The sequence below is a fragment of the Canis aureus genome, chromosome 1 (genome assembly GCF_053574225.1).
Source record: "Canis aureus isolate CA01 chromosome 1, VMU_Caureus_v.1.0, whole genome shotgun sequence".
Taxonomy (NCBI): Eukaryota; Metazoa; Chordata; class Mammalia; order Carnivora; family Canidae; genus Canis; species Canis aureus.
The window spans coordinates 120,032,397-120,051,186 of record NC_135611.1 but is presented as its reverse complement, the minus strand read 5'-3'; the positions used below and the strand labels follow the sequence as shown (position 1 = coordinate 120,051,186).

Here is an 18,790-nt window from a genome sequence, read left to right as displayed (position 1 = left end):
TGGCGGCGGCGCGCGCGGCTCGGGGCTCGATTGGTGCTGCCTGGGCGCGGCGGGCGCCTGCGCAGTGGGCCGGCCGTGCGCGCGCCGAGGCTGCGGGGCCCGCGGAGCGAGGTGGCGGCTGCTCGCCCCGGACGGCCGCGCCATGGCGGAGGAGGAGCTGGAGGCGCTGAGGAAGCAGAGGCTGGCGGAGCTGCAGGCGAAGCACGGGGTGAGCGCGCCCGCCGCCGCCGCCGCCGCCCGGGGTGGAGCTCGGGCCCTCCGGGCGCGGGGGCGTTGGGGCGGCCGGGCCGACCGCGTGCGGCCTCCCCGGGCCGCCCTGGCTCTCGGCCTCCCGGCGCCGACTGCCTTCCACCCGGGCCGTCTGCGGGCTTCGGGGGCCCTGGCCGGGCGCGAGCGGGGCGCGGCGGGGGCCGGGGAGCATCCTCGCTGACGGAGCGGAGGGTGCGGGGAGGAGCCTCCTCCCGGGGGAGAAGCGCTGCGGCGGGTGACGGGGGGGCGGGGCGAGGAGAGGGGGCGGGGCTGGCGAGGGGAGGGGCGGGGCCTCTGCGGGAGGGGGCGGGGCCTCCGCGGGGAGGGGGCGGGGCCGCCGGGGGTCTGCAGCAGGGCTGGCGAGGGGGCGGGGCGAGGCGAGGGGCGGGGCCTCCGCGGGAGGGGCGGGGCCGCCGCCGGGGGTGTCTGCGGCGGGACGGGATGGGGCGGGGGCGCCGCCGGGGCGCTGCAGCAGGACGGGCCCGGCGGCCCCGCGAACCCCGGCTCCGCAGCACAGGGGACCCCCCCCCCCCCCGCCCGGCTGCCGCTAGATCGCGGGGTCCGACGCTTACCGAGACGCGGTAGTGAGTCGAAGCCGTTCCCGCGGATTGCGGGGAGGCCCAGCTTTTCACGATCTCCTGAAAATTTGATCTCGGCCCCTGCGGGAGCCTAGAAAGTGTCAGAAACAAGAAAGTGGTTCCTAGTTGTTTGTTTTTTTTTTTTCTTTTAAGTGAGATCACTCGACTAAAAAATGTGTGTCTCTCCCCCTCCCCAGGATCCTGGTGATGCAGCCCAGCAGGAAGCAAAGCACAGGTAGGGGCTGCAGCTGTGAACTTTTTGAAGGGTGGTTTGCCCTTTTTTTTTTTTAAGTTATTTTGATAGGCATAGGAGTTTTGCAGGTTTTTCTGGGGTAGAGGTTTTTTATCGTCGTCCCCCCCCCCCCCCATGATCAGGGTGTTTTCATGATTTGTTAATTAAAGAAACGTGCATGGAAGGAACTCCGCATACTCACCTTGTACTGCAATTGCTGATTGATGTTTGCTTCTCTGCTGCACTGTGATTAACCTTAAAATGAGTCTGATAATAGGACTGCCCCAGGGGGCTGCGGGGAGGATTACACGGGCACAGGGCACTGTGCCTCACATTTATGCTTTATAGGCATTCACTGTTACCTTGTTCTTACCGCTCTTTTATTCCCGACACATGGCAGGGCAGCTCATGCATAGCAGACTTTTTGCGTGAAGACCCAGTTATCTGGGGTTTTTCTTCCTTCTAATTGTAATTTTTAAAAATAACACATAAAATTTTCATGACAGTTTTTCCCCTTTTTTTATAACAATTTTAAAAAAATATTTTATTTATTTATTCGTGAGATAGAGAGGCAGAGACACAGGCAGAGGGAGAAGCAGGCTCCATGCAGGGAACCCAAAGCGGGACTCGATCCCAGGTCTCCAGGATCACATCCTGGGCTGAAGGCGGCGCTAAACCGCTGAGCCACCTGGGCTGCCCTTATAACAGTTTTTAACTGTGAGGTTTGTTATTTATATTCTCATTATTTAACAAATCTTTAGAACTTTTTCATCTTACAGAACCTAAACTCTGTGAAACTCTGTACTTACTTAGGGAACACCACCACATGTTCCCCTCTTTCCATCATGCTGCCATTTAACTCATTCATTCAGCAACTATATATATATATATATATATATAATATTTAAAGATGTATTTATTTATTTTAGAGGCTGAGTGCACATGTGAGTGAGGGGAGGGGCAGCGGGAGGGAGAGAAGGCCTGAGCAGATTCTCCTCTGGGCTCTGAGCCCAAGGCGGGGCTCAAGAAACCATGACCTGGAGACCAGGACCAGAGAGCCAGGACCAAGAGGCGGATGCTCAGCCACTGAGCCGCCGAGGCGCCCCCTGTTCAGCAGATATTCATTGAGCACTAGGTCTGGGGCAAGCACTGTGCTGGATCTACAGAAATGGGCAAGGCAAAGAAGGTTCCATCCTTACATGGCTTGTTAGTGGGAGGGTGGTGCTAAGAAAATGCAACTACTACATGAATTTCATTGATTCTAAGGTGTACATTTTTCGCATTTTAACACAGATTGGGATATGTCTCCTGTGCATCACTCTTGTCCTGGATTCTTCCAGAGAAGATTTATTTTTGTTTCTGCCATCATCACTTGGGTACATTTCTAACCTGAGACCTTTTAAAGTTAAATTCTGTGCCTGAGATTCCACTTCCCCTCAAGCAGCCTAAATTAAGACAGCAAACCTGTAAGACTAAAGCTTGAAGTTCAAACTCTTAAGGGGAACTTTTTTCTTCCACTCAGGGCTGAGGCCGACGCCTCCGTCCTTCCTTGCTGCCCCTTTCTGAGCCGCTGGCATATTTTTTGTTTACTGTGGACGTTACTCTGATGCCCCAGCTTTGAGTGAGGGTCTCTTGCTAGACTCACCTGGGGTGTTTTTTATTTTTGTTTTGTTCTTAGAGGTACCTAAAACTATGGTGCATCTTACAGCCGATGGCATCTTAGAATCAGTAAAATACAGTAACGGCTGTTCGTAGCAGGGTTGAAGTACTCAGGAGCAATAAGGAAATGGCCTGTGGAAATGGGCTGTAAGCCCTGTTCCTAGACCTTTTCAGGAGGGGGTGGTTAGGTGGTACAGTCAGCCCCAGCTCCTCTTCTGATTCGGCCAGGGGATCTGCTTTTGTCTGTGTTGTGTATTAAGTTCCCTAAAGGACTTAATTTGGGGGAAAAATTTTTTTGCTGCTTAAATAAAAGTCTGAAAACCACTGTCCTATGAATCTGAACTAGTTCCCGCTTGAATAGGTAGAAAGATGCAAGGATAGTTGCAGGGTTATAATTTCACTCTCTGCCCACTCGAAAAGTGGAACCGAGAGTCCGAAACCTTGGGCTCAGCCTGAGTGGCTCAGCTGGCTAAGCATCCAGCTTTTGATTTTGGCTCAGGTCATGATCTCATGGGTTGTGAGATTAAGTCCCACGCTGGGCTCTGCGCTCACCAAGTCTGAAGATTCTCTTCTCTTCCTCTGCCCCTCACCGCACTTGGGCACGTGTTGTCATCGGCTCTCTCAAATAAATAAATCTTGAGAAGAAAAGAAACATAGGGCCTGGTTCTAGCTTGGCCGTGATTACCTGTGTCCCTGTTACAGCTTCCCTAGGTCTCAGCTTCTTCAGCTCTAAAAGTACCACACAGATTAATCCTTTGGTCCTTTAATTGCCTGGAATCTCACTACAAATTTCTCGGACTTCTCACACACTGTGTACTGAATAAATGTTGGTGGTTGAACTAAAACTCCCCCCTGAACTGTGAAAATGTAGGTCTAGTCTACACCCACCCACATAAAATGAAGCTGGCTTTTGAGGGCAGAGGTGGACTCTTCTTGCTGAATATGGTGGTGCCACCCGCACAGTGCCCGCTGTTGCGCAGTCCGTGCACACGGCAGGCTTCCTTCCGTCTCGGGAAACATTGGGAGAAGTTCTGTTTTCGTATGTTCGGTAGGAATGCTGACAGCATAGTTCTAATTTTGCTGACCTGTTTTTGTTGTAGGGAAGCAGAGATGAGGAACAGTATCTTAGCCCAAGTCCTGGATCAGTCGGCCCGGGCCCGTTGTAAGCATCTTGTTTCCTTTAAGTTGTTTCTGTAACATTGACTTGAGTCCGTTGAATAGGCAGTGATCTATGAAATCATGGCTAATTCTGGATTAAATATTGTTTAACCTAAAAACACGACGCAGATAATACTGCAGGAAATGTGAAGTTTATAAATCTAAAGAAATATATTTAAATCATTATCAACAATACCAGCTCAGTTCTCTCTTACCAAGGAGATGATCTCCAAGTGCACATTAGGTAAGATTTACAGGAAACAACTCTTAAATCGAGTCAGCCACAAAATGTTGCTGGCAGTTGATGTGGGGGATGGAGACTTGGGGTTTATTGTCTGTTTTAGTGTACATTCATAACTTTTCATAATACCAAACCAATGAAGGAGAACGTAGTAAAACAAGCCAATCAGGACGAACTAGGAATTTTGTATTGTAGCCTGAAGCGCAGTGTAGAAGCATCATGAGGTGGATGATCACGATTCCGTATGTGTGGTATTAGAGAAGCTGTGTTCCAGAGGGCAGTCGTTTAAAAAAAAAAAATTAAAGAGCATCTGGCTTAGAATCTGAGGACCCAGGTTTAATCTTGGCTCTGGCACGGCTGAACCTCAGTTTCTTTGTAAGAGGGGTAATAGTACCATCCATCCGCCCACCGCGTCTGTGAAGTGCTTTGGAAATGCCACTGCATAGTTTTAAGTCCTGTAAGTGCATTTAGTTTTGACTCCTTCTTTCTCTTTTTAGTAAGTAACTTAGCACTTGTAAAGCCTGAAAAAACTAAAGCAGTAGAGAATTACCTCATACAGATGGCAAGATACGGACAACTCAGTGGGAAGGTAAGCCTGGCCTGCCTTGAGGCGGTTCTACCTCTTACCTAACTTTATCAAACATCTTTACAAGGTCAGCTTCATTTTCTGGTTACAGAAATTCCTGGTGACTATTTCAGTGAGGCACTTAGACAGGAGGGAATCGTTGTATCTGCCATAAATCCTAAAAGATAACTGATTGCCTTTCCTAAAACCCTCTGCTGCTTCCCTTCCTGGTGTTGTGAGCGATGGGCGTGTAACCAGGGACCGTTAGGGTCAGCATCCAATTGCTTCTGCACTGGAGGCAGGTTTGTCAGTGACACCGACTAACGTCCTGCCAACGATGGAAGTTAAGCTTGTTTTGCAAATGAGAAGGTGCTAAAATTTCTGGTTATTACGTGCCCTGCTGTGACACCGTGATGCGTGTCTTCTGGTGAGCCTGACCTTCCTTCAAGATCCAGATGAGCCCCACCTGCACCTGCTGCCTCCACAGCCTGCGGGAGTCATTCTGCCCTGAACCCCTTAACGCTGAGCATGCACGGGAGACACGACGACTGCTTCATCTTTTCTGAGTGACTTCTCCTGCACTTACGCTTCTCCGGGGCAGACCCTCTGTTACGGGTCTCTGTGCCTGACCCTCAACAGCAGTTGGTGTAGGTGGTTGTCCGCTGGTGGTGATGGAGGTGTTCTTAAAAGACGGGAACCTTGGACTCTCCTGAGAAAGCTAATGTCGATGGGTACTTACCTTTCCTCAAGTGAGCCTCGCAGAGCGAAATCCTTGTGGAACAAACTGCTAGTTAGACCCTCCCATCTTGCCTTTCCTTCCCTCTTGACCTCTTCCCCCACATCCCAGAATGATTAAAACCATTGTCTCCTGAGATAAACTCTTAGTACTGTTTTTCTTTCTGGTTATCCTAGGTATCAGAACAAGGTTTAATAGAAATCCTTGAAAAAGTAAGCCAACAAACAGAAAAGAAAACCACAGTTAAAGTAAGTGTCCCCAAATGCTCGTGGCAAAAGAAAAAGATTGCTGTTTTAAGTGTTGTGTTAAATACGCACTATATCAAAACATGTTTCAGCCCATAGACCTTTCCATTTTGTGAAAGTTTGGGGAGAAAGTGCCGAGGGGATCTGTCGTTCCCCCTCCCCCCATAGACCTGAAACATTAAGCTGTTTTAAAGACCTGGTGTCTTGCTGTAGTAGGTAGACCTTGTTGTTCTCAGAGCCTGAGTTATGCCTTATTAAACATGTTATGACATTCACTTAATTTCCCTCCTCCAGTTCAACAGAAGAAAAGTCATGGACTCTGATGAAGAGGACGATTATTGAAATTTAAGATGTTTAGAGACTGGAACTTAATGGAACAGTTCTAAGATAATACTGGGTAGAAGTGAAGATCTGATTGTTTACTTTGTTTATTGTCTAAATGCCTTTTAAAAAAAATAAACTTGTTATGCAAAATAAAATAACTCTTGGGCAGAGTTGTTTGTGTATCATGGCTGAATGAACAGAAGATCTGCATTTTTTCTTTTCCTACCAAGTTCTAAAAAGTGTGGCGGCGTGAACCTCGTCCTTTCCAAGTGTGACCTTAGCCTTAGGAAGATGGCCTTCGCAGAAACTGAAGCGGCTTACTCTTCACTTAAGAAGAAAATAGCATCCAGTAATATTGTGGTAGTTAAAACCCATGGATTGAGAGGAATCAACTCTAATATTTAACATCTTTCCAAGGCCTAGGTTCTGAAACCAGGTAAACGATTTTTCTTCCTGAAGGTAGTACTTACGTTCAACCTAATTCTAAGAAAATTCTTAGTTTTGGTTTCATTTATAATCTGCTTTTCAAAGGCACTGAGACCAAATGATGTGACAAGTATCCCCCGTGGCCCAGACAGCCCGTGTACCTAGAGTGATGCTTGCGTTGTAGGAGGTTACCAGGCTAACTGGGAGATACTGGTGGTGATACCTCAACGGTAACAAATGTGGGTGTAAGAGAAGTGCCTTCTAGTGGTCAAGTCCAGATGAGACAGTTGAGCAGTTAAGACATTTTGGTAGAAAGATTCTGAGTTCTTCACAGATAAAAGCTGCAGGTAACTTAACTGTCATCTCTTCTGTTGGGCTCTCCACCCACTAGGTTTTAAAACTTGTGCCAGTAAATTGATCTGTCAGGTGAGCTCTTTGGTGTAACCTGGAGGTTCCAGGCCAGGAGGAAGTCCGTAACATTCTGAGAGGTGAACAGGATTAGTAGCAGGAAAAGTGCTTTACAGTCCCCACCTGCTTTAGCTCACGTACTGCTGATCTGTGTTTAAACTGTGTATTTGAGAGGTTACAGTTTATTGAGGCTTGAAATTGGAACCGTGGCCAACGAAGAAAGTCAAGTGTTGGGAGCACCTAGCATTCCTGAATAAACAAATGAGTGGAATGGTTACGTCAAACTTTTTTAAAAGGGACAAAATCAGTCAAATGTAAGTTTCACTCGGGGATTTTAAAGAATCCCAATTACAAGTGAACTTTGCTTTTGGTCTCATTTACATAAAAACCCTGGAGGGAGGCTCAGCAAGTTGTGTTAACATGCTTCTTCCTACAGAATAACCACTGTCCTGACAGCAGATGCCTATATGAATGTGTTTAAATGGTCAAACCCGTCCTGTCCTCCAGAGACACTTGAGAATGGAAAGATAGAAGCTCTAGAAGGCGGAAAAGGGGGGTGGAGTATGTTTCGGCCTCGGAAATGAGGAGTGGTTATTCTGAGCTTCCTGATTGACAATACTTTGAATTCAAAACATACTTACACAGAAATTTGGGCATTACCAATTTGAGTTGTCAAGTTTAAAGTGGGAAAGCAATTGGAGAAAAACATGTGTTTTTAAAAGAAATCGAGGTGGTCATTTCGGGTGGCTCACCCTTCCGATGACCAGAGTAGCTCAAGAAGCAGTTTGTCCCCTAAAACTGTCTCATTCAAGGTATTTATGTCTCCAGGAGACCCTGGAAACTGCCAATTTGGATGACCCCGCCAAGCAGGCCTCAACCACAGCTCTGACAGTGCAAGCATCAGCCCCATTAACTTCTCTTGACCCTGTTTCCTCCTTTGACAATTTTACCAATCGGGGCAATTGTTAGAATCAACTAGGAGTAGACCTAAAAGTTTTCAAGATTATATTGTACCACCCCAAAAAATCAGGTGATACCAAATGTGTGTATTTGCAACTTGGCTGTGTTGATAAACTGCACAGGATACAGTTTCCTAATTAGGGTGACCGTGAACCACAACAACTGGCCAACACAGGCAGTTTTGTTTTAAAACTGGTGAAAAGGAAGAAAAATAAATCAGGACAAAGGAGTCTGCAAAGCAACCGTGCTTATTTCTGTTTGATCTAAAAAGCTGTATTACATTCATTTTTGTTCTGATTTAAAAGCCTTTGCTATTGCACCTACTAGATTGTCAGGCCTAAGCAGGGGAATGGATAAGGGTCTGCTCTGAATGATGCAGTTTACATATTTAAGGGACATCTAGTAACTGAAATACACACATCCATCCAGTGGGGCATGATCGTTCCATACGCCGAGCGCATGTTTGTAGCAGACAGGCTGAGAAATGCCCCCCCCCCCAATCTCCAGAGCAAGACATTAAAAAAGTGCACCATGACACGCTCAAGAATCATAAAGTTTACTGTTTCTTTCCCATCATTTGGCACATATCCAAGGCACATTAGAAAATTAGAAATCATAAATTACTTTGTAGAAAAATAATCAGCCCCTCCCTTCTATACATACACAAGTATTTCCAAGAACATGCACAGAACCATTTCCATATTACAAAGTTATTTGAAAAGGTAGGTACTCAGGACAAACCCATATCTTCGGCTGTAGACCAATTAGTAACATAAAAAAATAAGAGTATAATCTATAGAAATTTATAAAAAGGAATAAATGGCAATAAGTTCTAACTGAAAGTAACTCTGACCTGGTTTGTGCTGCAAGTTTTGAATCGGAATCAAAAGACTAAGAAAAGATGTGCCAAATCTCTCTAGTTCAGTAACCATCCATCAGGAATGATGTCTAAGGGAGGTTTTTAACGGACGGGGATGTCTCGAGAGACACTGATACAGGTGCATGTGTGCAGTGATCAAATATCTGTACTTACTCTGTTGGAAGAAAAGTCACACGCAACTTTCCCCACATACACAGCGTAGTAGAGGTCATAAATGTCCTTTTCACTAAGATGAACATCACAATGGCATGTAGGCATCTTTGGGTTCAAGTGCTGCTTTGCAAAGGAACGTTTCCCAGGTCCTCTTGTCCGTTCCCCCGTGTCGCTTTGGCCCGGCCTCCACAACCATGGCACCTCAACTGCTTCCCCACAGCTTATCCCAGAAGGAGGAATTCTTTCAGCCTGTGGTTTGCTCACTTGTCCACATCACGGAGGTTAGCACCTTTCGTTAGGAGGAGGTCAGAATCTGGTGACGAAACCTCGCCCGGTAGCCAGGGAACCCTACTGCTTCAGCAGAAACGTTCGCCTGCTCTCAGGGATCTGGACCCCACTGGAACTGGTGTGTGTTCCTTTCCCAGGGAATGCGTGAGCTTAGGAGAGGAAAGACGTGGTGATCGTTTTCTTGGTTGCATTCTTTCCCTCGGCCGCAGAAAAACTTTCAGGAACTTTCTGCTCTTCTTGCAAATCCAACAGAAAGCCCTTTTCTCGTTCTCAGCCATGTTCCCGCTGGGCCCCTCCTTGCCGAGGACCCACTTCTTGGCAGCCAATGTAACAACTGCTATCACCGTTAAGACTGGGAAGCGGTATCGGCCTCTGGGGATGTGCTTGGGTTGCCGGCGGAGCCTGGGCTCACGGATACGACTGGGTCCTCGACTGTGTGTCTGCGCAGCATCCGCCTGTTGGCAGGAACGCTTTGTTTCGGTCCAGGCCTCTCGGGCCGATTGCCGCCTCCTCTGTCAGCAGTCTCAGATCTGCTCTGGTCTGGCAGGTTGCTCTGTCTGCCTGTGACTGTTTGCCTCCCTGGCTGAAGAAACGGTACAATTCAAGCAGTTCATTTGCACTGCACTTTAAACAAGAAACCACACAAGCAAGAACAGTGCTCTTGGGTGTTTCTGGGTACCCAGGCACATTGGGTACCTTCTGGGCATAATTTTCAGCTGTGACATCCCCAGGGGGACAGTATGGCGTGTGCGTACGCCATGCGTCAGACACCACCTGTCTGCACATTTAGTCTTTATGACTCGTAACAAGTGTGCACTAATCGCTGCCCCCGTTTACAGCTGAGGACACGGGATCGGCAAATGGAAGCAACCTGCCTGACGTCCCCATAGCTCACAAGAGAAAAGCACTCAGTGGAACCCGAGCAGATTTCAAAGTTTGCGGGTTTCCCATGCAGCAACACATCTGTTAGCAAAGTCATGAAAGGTCACAAAGCAGATTGAAATTAGTCGTGTTAACAAACATCGCTTTAGTCCTCTACAAGATTTCGGACTTCGGTATATCTGCTTCAGCGAGCCTATGCCACACAGGCTGTGAAGTCTGCTTCTCGTCAACCGTCATATATCACGAGGAGCAATAAGAAAAGTCACATTTCTGAGAAGAGTCACCTAATAGTACAACAGAATGTAAAGCAAGCTTCTCTTTATCAGCGAGTGGGTAAACTGTGCTGTAGGAGGACGGCCACACGCGGACTTGTCCACAGGAGCAGCTCTAGGCCACATCTGGAGAAGTGTCTGCCCATCTACATACGAACTCGGTTTCTTCCTGACATCAATGAGTCTCACACTAGCGGCAGCTGAGCTATTTCGCCAGGTACACACACCGTGCCCCGCTGCCTCTCTCCACGCGTGCCCTTATTTCCCGTTTTCCCCTTCACTCTACGTTCTCAATAAAGGGAGTGTGTACTCTTGGCTGTCCCGCTAATGAACTCACCTTAATTGTTAGCTCTCGCAAAGAAGGGAAGCATGAAATGAGAAATGAGTGCGCCGTGGATTTGTTTTGGAAAAAGCCAGGCGTTAAGAAATATGATGATGAGCCAGCGCTGAACAACTCACCTCATGCAGAGAGTCTTCAGTAAAATTAGGGACACTTCTATCTCTTGCCAGAATCTCCCTTGAAGTCCTTCCCCTGAAACCCAAAACAAAGTAAAATCGGGGTCTGAAATAGTGGTGTGAAGCACCCGGCTGGCCACCAGGTGGCAGCATTTGGTGGCCGCAGACTTTTCTTTAACCCACCGACGGGGCCTGCGTTGTAAGTAAAGTAGGATCAAAAGCACAGAAACCAGCTCAAATTTTATACTCACTTAAACTGACCACCTGAGGGGACAAAGTAAAACTGTCTGGTAAAAGGTTCATCTGGCAGGTCATACATTTTTGAGTTCCCTGTAGACAGAAAAGGACAAACCTTTGAAAACTTCCAAAGTAGTCTAAGAATTGGTTTAAAGTCATAGCATAGGTGCAACCTTCCAATTTTCTTAGTTTAACAAAATTTAGAAAATTAAGCACTGCTATTTGCTTAAAGAAACGTATCAGTAGCGATTTATTACCACGTGAAGCCCCATGGAAAGGAAAGACACGTCTTATTAATACACACGGATATTCTCCAGCGACAGGCAGACCCCCTCAGGATTATCCAGAGACAGAAGTGGGTTTACTTACATCACTGCACTACAAACAATATTTTTTTAAAGATTTTATGTATTTATTCATGAGAGACACAGAGAGAGAGAGGCAGAGACACAGGCAGAAGGAGAAGCAGGCTCCACGCAGGGGTCTCCAGGATCACGCCCTGGGCCGAAGGCGGCGCTAAACCGCTGAGCCACCCAGGCTGCCCTACAAACAATATCTTTAAAAAAAGAATTAAAAAGAAATAGAGTAGAGGGACACCTGGCTGGCTCGGTCAGTGGTACGGCACGTGACTCTTGATCTCAGGCTTGTGAGTTTGAAACCCACTGCTTACAAAAGAAAAAAAAATCTTAAAAATTAAAACAGGAACACTTGGGCCACTCAGTGGTTGAGCATCTGCCTTTGGCTCAGGACGTGATCTTGGAGTCCCGAGATCGAGTCCTGCATCGGGCTCCCCGCGGGAGCCTGCTTCTCCCTCTGCCTGTGTCTCTGCCTCTCTTTGTGTGTCTCTCATGAATAATTAATGAAATCTTTAAAAAATAAAGAGCATGGGCCCTATCTAGACTATAACAAAAAACTTCAGCCCTATCCATGTCTGCCAACTACTCTTCTAATTACCAATAATCTCTATACACCTGCAAATAAAATTTTAAAAATGAATGAATGAATGAATGAATGAATGAATAAAAAACCTTTAAAGTTAGCGGGAAATGCTGCGCCCCAGATGTCCAGGAAATGCTTAGAAAAAGGCCTGGATCTGGGCCATGCGGCATGCAGAACCTCCCAGAGGCTGCTCCTCCTCTGCAGGTGGCAGGGAGGCCGAGTGGCCACCTCACTCCCTTGGGAGGCATGACCCCCAGCAACCAGAAAACCAGGAGCAAAACAAGCTGCTGAGCTAGGCAGTAACGGACGGCTCTTCGGTGCCCGTCTCCCGCCCCGAGTCATGAGTATAATGACATTCTACGTTCACAATTCAATCAAGGCTCACAAATTTCCCAATAAGCCCACACTGAGAATCAGAATGTAACTTCTTACATTTTTTCCTGATCTTAACCGTCACGTACTCCTTGCGGTCTGTTTGGCCCACGTCGTCCACGGACGCCACACAGCTCGGTACCACTTGAAGTAATTCCATTATTTTTGAGTTCTACAATTTGAAAGGGAGAAGGTTAACAGTAATATTTTTCACTCTTAGCAGGTTATTGCCTGGTTTTGACCTGTCAGTCTTGGTGCCGCTGGGCAGAAAGGCAGACGAAGCTGCAGCCACAGGGCCTCGAGGGGAGGAGCAGCCCTGCCCCAGGGGCCCGGGATAACGGGATCTCTTATCGCAGTTACCATGAGGTCACCGACGGCCCAGCACATAGTAAGTACTCAATAAAAAACACTCATCTTTATCATCAGTTGAGAAAGTTGCTCAGGGAAGGTTTAAAATATTTCAATGCTGTGAAGAAATGTCACAGAATTTGGCTCAGGGCGTGATCCTGGAGTCCCGGGATCGAGTCCCAGGATTGAGTCCCACATCGGGCTCCCTGCTTGGACTCTGCTTCTCCCTCTGCCTATGTTTCTGCCTCTCTCTGTGTCTCTGAGTAAATAAATAAAATCTTTAAAAAAAAATGTCACTGAAAAATAATGTGATGAGCCTATGAGTACGTTGGGTTTATGGGGACTTTTTCATGACACCAGTGTCCTTTAACGGTCTACTAGCTGTGTATCCAGAGTCGAAAATGAAAACACTCAATGTGAAAATGGGGACAGGAGACAGCTCGCTTCTCCCAGGAGAGGAAGCTTCTCCTCACCAGTTCTCTGTGCAAACACCCACAGCGCTGGAAGGAGGGGGGAACTGGTCATCCAATCCCCTTACACGGAGAATAACTCAGGGAGTCTTAGAACCACCAACCAACCAAATTTCTCCATTGTGCTAAGACCCCAGGTGCCCAGTGCAGGGAGGGTGAGCCCAGAACACGGCCTCAGCTTGCTGCTTTCCCGTGAGCACCTGATAGCTCGTCCCTGGGCCAACCAGGGCACCCGCACCTGCAGTTACTGGGGGCGGGGGGCACCTCTATGCACCCCTTCAAAGGCGAGCCCTGAAAGACTGGCTCCTGGCTCCCCGGGCAGGCCACCTCTGACCCAGGGACCAAGGACTGATATTTAGCCACACTGACAGACTCCAAGCGCAGCGATTCGAAGGTCGGCCACGGCCTCATCGGATGTGGTTTAACCACAGGGAATCCCTGAAGCGCCCACTCACCTGTTCAGCACAATCGATGGCGGTGCACTGCCGCTTGTTCACCACCTGAACTGATGCCCCATGAAGCAGAAGCAGCTCCACCACGAAGACGTGCTTTTCTATCACCGCCTCGTGCAGCGCTGTGTTACCCTTATTGTTACAGACGTTGATGGAGGCCCCGTGCTAGAAGGAGAAACCGTGTAATCAAAAGGAATGCCAGAGGGGCGCCTGGGTGGCTCAGTCGGTTAAGCGTCCAACTCTTGATTTTGGCTCAGATCATGATCTCAGGGAGGTGAGATCGAGCCCCGTGTCAGGCTCTGTGCCGGGCATGCAGCCTGCTCTAGATTCTCTGTGTCCTTCTCCCTCTGTTCCTTCCTCCCCACCCCCGGCTAGCACATGCTGCTCCCTCTCTCTCTCAAAACAAAAGCAAAAGCAAAAACAAAAACAAAAGGAATGCCAGAAAACAATGAGGACCCCACTACTGACGAGTATCAGCAGCTCCAGGGCTGGGGGGCCCTTACCTGTAACAGCAATGCTGCAACTTCGTGGTAGCCGTTGGAACAGGCGTAAATGAGGGGTGTGTTTCCACTTATATCCTTTTTATTGGGTTTTGCTTTAGAATCCAACAGACACCTCACCACCTAGCCCAGAGAAGACAAATTTTCAACTTTAATTAAAGTTATAGAAGAAATTCTTTAACTTGACATCCTTACGACTTTCCCCTAAGTTTATTTGGGAGGCTCTTTAGACACGCCTGACTCAGGAGAACACAGACCAAGTGAAGTGGGGCGCAACGGACATTTGGTGAGGGTCTCCTCCACCAGGCAACGTGCTAGTGCAATTTTTTTTGTCCATGTCATGTGACCTGCCCTCTGGAGGGCTGGAATTATTACTCTAGTTCTACAGATGGGATAACTGATGTTTGAAGTGCTATGCGAGCTGTTACAAGAGAGATGGAAGACCTGATTTGGTTCCTGTCTTTTATTTTTTAAGGAAGCACCACACCCAACATGGGGCTTGAACTCACGACCCTGAGATAAGTGTCACATGATCTAACCAACTGAGCCAGCCAGGCACCCCTGGTTCTTGTCTTTTAAAAGCTTATGGTAGAGCTAGTGAGGGAAAAAAATTTTTAAGTTGGTAATTTTCAAAAAGAAATCTAGGACTTTGAAAAACTCTATCACTTCACAATTCTCTCTTGCACCCCCTCCATAGGGCCATTCTCTATAAAGTACTAAAGTGTCGGACAAAGGCCAAGGGCTTGGGATGAAAGGTGCAAGGCTGTAGGTAGAGCCCTCGATGACCAACACCCAAGCACCAGAGACAGCTCCTGTTGGGGTCAGAAACAGAATGATGGCCTCTGTGCCACCGAGAAGTGAATGGCCGTGAGGTGGGGGGCGGGGAAGGGAGGGGAAAGGCCCACCCCCAGAAGCTCCAGAGGTCTGTGTGCCGGTATGGAGCAGTTCTGCCATGTGCAGCACAGAATCTCAGTGCCGGGAGGAAGGAAATGTGTCTGTCCTCTGGGCCAACACCCCCTCTGCCTCTGCAGCATTCCCACCAAGCATAGTTCTAACCCAAAGCCCTCTGCCCAGGAGACAGAACCCATACCTGAAAGTGGCCCTTCTGGCAGGCCAGGTGGAGCGGGACAGCTTGGTTTACGTTTCTGGCACCGGCATTGGCACCGTGTTTCAACAGGAGGGGGATGAGGTCCGCCCGACCGTGCAGGGCAGCAACATGCAGCGGGGAGGTGCCGTCCTGGTTGGTCACATTTACACCAAGCCCGCTGGCAGGAATCTTTGCCAGCTTCTAGCAAAAGCAGAAGATGGAGACAGAAATGTCATTAGTATTTAAGACACTGGGCTGAAGGAATTAAAGCCATCTGTCCCCTGCAGCCCCTGTGCAAAATTTAGGGTCACGGTGGGACCCAGAATCGGGTTGCCCACAGGTGAATTCCTACATCTCGAGAAAGGTAAGGTATACCAAAGATTACGTGCACCTCCAAGAGCAAGCCCCCTGGAATGATGCCCTCTTTATGCCAAAGCAATTCAATGGGAAACAGAAAGTCTGCTCAACAAATGGTGTCCGAACAACAAGATATCCACATATGGAAAAACTGCACATCAACCCTTAGCTCACCGCACACAACAATTAAAAATTCATCACAGACCTAAACGTTGACAGCTGCAGCTATAAAGTTCTTGGAGTGAGTACACAAGAAAATCTTGGCAATGCTGTGATAAGTAAAGATTTCTTAGATGAGACACAGAAAAGCAAAAGCCATAAAGGAACAGTTTGATAAACTAGACTTAATGCAAATTTTATATGGTTATTCTTTGAAAGACACAATCAAGAAAATGAAAAGGCAAGTCACAGAGTGGGAGAGAGTGTGTGGCATGTACCAACCAGAATTTAATAACAACAAGAGATTCTTATAACTCAATTAGACGATATGAATTTGTAAAAGAAGGCAAAAGATTTGGAAAGAAGAAAGATACATGTTTATATTGGGGAGATAGTCTGTGGATTCACAATGGTTTTAAAATCAGTCATGCCAACAGAAGAACAATCAGCAATTAAAAGGACAAACGAAACATTTATTAGCCATACAAGTGAAAACAAACATTAAATCGTGATACTGAATCCCACATTTCGATAATAAAATTACTATGTCGGTGTCCTGGCCAGGGATGAAAACTTTGGTTATCCAGCTCACTTTCTGATGATTAAAAAGGTTCTCTTGGCGAAAAAAAACATGCTAATTAAAAGGGTGAATTTTGCTGCTTGTAAATCGTACCCCACAAAATAAAGAACAAAGAGATGAAGAAGTAGGGAGAAAAGAAATGCAATGAAACTGCACACGGATAGGAATGGCTAACGTTGAACAGTCACAAGGATGTGAAGCAACTAGAACTCTCACACTGGTGGCAGGAATGGAAAATGGAAAATCACCCTGGAAAACTGGAAGCTTCTTATCAAGTGACACACACACTTACTGCACAATCCAGCACTTAATTACGCCCCGAGGTATTTACCCAAGTAAACATACATTTATATAAAAATGTGTTTACAAATGCTCACACTAGCTTTCTTCACAAAACCCCAAACAGGAAAGTACTGAAATGTTCATCAACAGGTTATTAGATAAATTATAGTGTATTGAACAAAAGACAGCAATAAGAAGGAAGGGCAGGCGACCCGGCGTGGATCTCAAAACGTTCTGCCGAGGGAAGGAAGCCAGACTCAAAAGAGTATGTACTGTCTAGTTTCCATTCACATGAAGTTCTGGAAGATGCCAGCAAGTCTGCAATGACAGAGAGCAGACCAGGGGTTGCCTGGGACGGGGAGGGACGAGGGGAGCAAAACTTCAAAGCAGCCCAAGAAAACCCTCAGAAGTGATGGAGTGTTCTGGATCGGGGCTGTGGTGACGGCTTCATGGCTTTACACATCTGCAGAAACTCATCACACTGTACACTGCACACGGGTACACTTTACTGGGTGCAAATTCTACGTAAGGGTTTGTTTCAAATATTTTATTGATTTATTAATGAGAGAGAGAGAGAGAGAGAGGCAGAGACACAGGCAGAGGGAGAAGCAGGCTCCATGCGGGGAGCCCGATGCAGGACTTGATCCCAGAACCCCGGGTCATGACCTGAGCCGAAGGCAGATGCTCAACCACTGAGCCCCTAGGCGTCCCTCAACAAGGGTTTTTAAAACAAACACCCTAGAGGTGCCTGGGTGGCTCAGTTAAGCGTCTGCCTTTGGCTCAGGGTATGATCCCAGGATCCTGGGATCAAGTCCCTCAGCAGGGAGTCTGCCTCTCTCTCTGCATCTGCCTCTCTGTCTCTCTCTGTGTGTCTCTTTCTCTTGGTCTCTCTTGTGAATAAATAAATTCTTTAAAAACAAAACAAAATAAACACTCTAAACACACCAGTGAGCTAGAAGAAGGTGAGGCCAGGGGGTGGTTAGCTAAATCACAGATGTGAAGCAATTTCCACATAAATGTTTTTTTTATGTCTTTTTGAGAAATTTCAAAACCAGAAAAAGAGGTTTTAAAAAAAAGCAGAGAGGGCAGCCTGGGTGGCTCAGTGGTTTAGCGCCTGCCTTTGGCCCAGGGTGTGATCCTGTAGTCCTGGGATCGTCCCACATAGGGCTCCCTGCATGGAGCCTGCTTCTCCCTCTGCCTGGGTCTCTGCCTCTCTCTCTGTGTCTCTCACGGATAAATAGATAAAATCTTTAAAAAAAAAATAAAAAAGCAGAGAACTAAGATTGTATCCAATAAATCCAGCAGTTATTTTAACATGTAATCCAGTTTCTTGTTACAATGAGTGAACCATGAGGCGGGGGAAAAGCCGAGGACAATGATGAGAACAGTGACAGACACACTAACTGCCTCTGGCCAAACAACAGTCACTGCTGGGGCCCCAAGTCCGATCACTTCACATCGTATCCTTTGAAACATCACCTGCCTTTCTAATCCCTACATAGCAGTCTGCGTAGGAAAAACCATTCTTTGGGCTGAGCCCACCCTGAAGCATGAGGACAGAACAAAAGCTGCACATCCCCAGTGTACACATGACCCTGGAGTGAGCTGAAAAGCTGCATGTGAATGAACGTTTTACTCACTTCAACATTACTGGGTTAGAATAACCCACAGTGAAGCTTGTCACGATAAGGCAGTATATTATCTTGTAAAATGAATGATGACACCACTATACCTGTTTTGCAGACAAATTAATTTTCTCAGTGTGGGACACACACATCGAGTAGTTAGCACACAAGGGCATACTACACTGCACGCTGCCATCTACTATTTCTCGAAAGAAAATGAAATAAGTATACACTTATGAAAACATGGACAGGATCTGTATGCTAAAAATCACAAAATGACGAAGACATTAAAAGACAGACTAAATATTTGAGAGATATACCATGTTCATGAAGGCTCGACTCAGTAAAGATGTCACTTCTCCCCCAGTTTGATCTATGATTTTAATGCAATTCTGACCGAAATCTTAACAAGATTTTCGGTAGACATAAACAAACTTATTCTAAAATGTATATGGAGAGACGCCTGCGTGGCTCAGCAGTTGAGCGTCTGCCTTCAGCTCAGGGTATGATCCTGGAGTCCTGGGATCGAGTCCCTCATCAGGCTCCCTGCAGGGAGCCTGCTTCTCCCTCTGCCTGTGTCTCTGCCTCTGTGTCTCTCATGAATGAATGAATGAATCAATCAATCAATCTGTCTTTTAAAAAATGTACAAGGAAAGGCACAGGCCGTAAA

At 47.2% G+C, this 18,790-nt stretch overlaps 2 protein-coding genes across 11 annotated transcripts in view; one reads left to right on the top strand and one right to left on the bottom strand.

Moving 5' to 3' along the window:
- Positions 1-50: 50 nt before the first annotated feature.
- PDCD5 (programmed cell death 5) lies at positions 51-6,145 on the top strand. Of its 2 annotated transcripts, XM_077856328.1 has the most exons (6): positions 52-208; positions 1,025-1,062; positions 3,819-3,880; positions 4,615-4,706; positions 5,595-5,666; positions 5,958-6,145. In XM_077856328.1, the coding sequence occupies exons 1-6, from the start codon at positions 143-145 to the stop codon at positions 6,003-6,005; spliced, it is 378 nt and encodes a 125-aa protein (XP_077712454.1). In that variant the 5' UTR covers positions 52-142; the 3' UTR covers positions 6,006-6,145. The 2 variants fall into 2 exon arrangements, with proteins under 2 accessions (XP_077712461.1, XP_077712454.1); XM_077856335.1 differs by lacking the exons at positions 5,595-5,666; positions 5,958-6,145 and adding an exon at positions 4,795-5,560 and having other exon boundaries at positions 51-208.
- A 2,178-nt stretch (positions 6,146-8,323) lies between these two features.
- Positions 8,324-18,790, bottom strand: part of ANKRD27 (ankyrin repeat domain 27) — a 53,914-nt gene continuing 43,447 nt past the window's right edge. For 7 of the 9 annotated variants that reach the window (XM_077856252.1, XM_077856258.1, XM_077856269.1 and 4 more), the window contains 7 exons: positions 15,121-15,318; positions 14,034-14,153; positions 13,534-13,695; positions 12,321-12,432; positions 10,964-11,042; positions 10,716-10,788; positions 8,324-9,685 (listed from right to left, as the gene is read on the bottom strand). In XM_077856252.1, coding sequence (XP_077712378.1) covers positions 9,449-9,685; positions 10,716-10,788; positions 10,964-11,042; positions 12,321-12,432; positions 13,534-13,695; positions 14,034-14,153; positions 15,121-15,318 — 981 coding nt within the window. In that variant the 3' untranslated portion in view covers positions 8,324-9,448. The other 2 variants (XM_077856279.1, XM_077856287.1) reach the window with 2 other exon arrangements.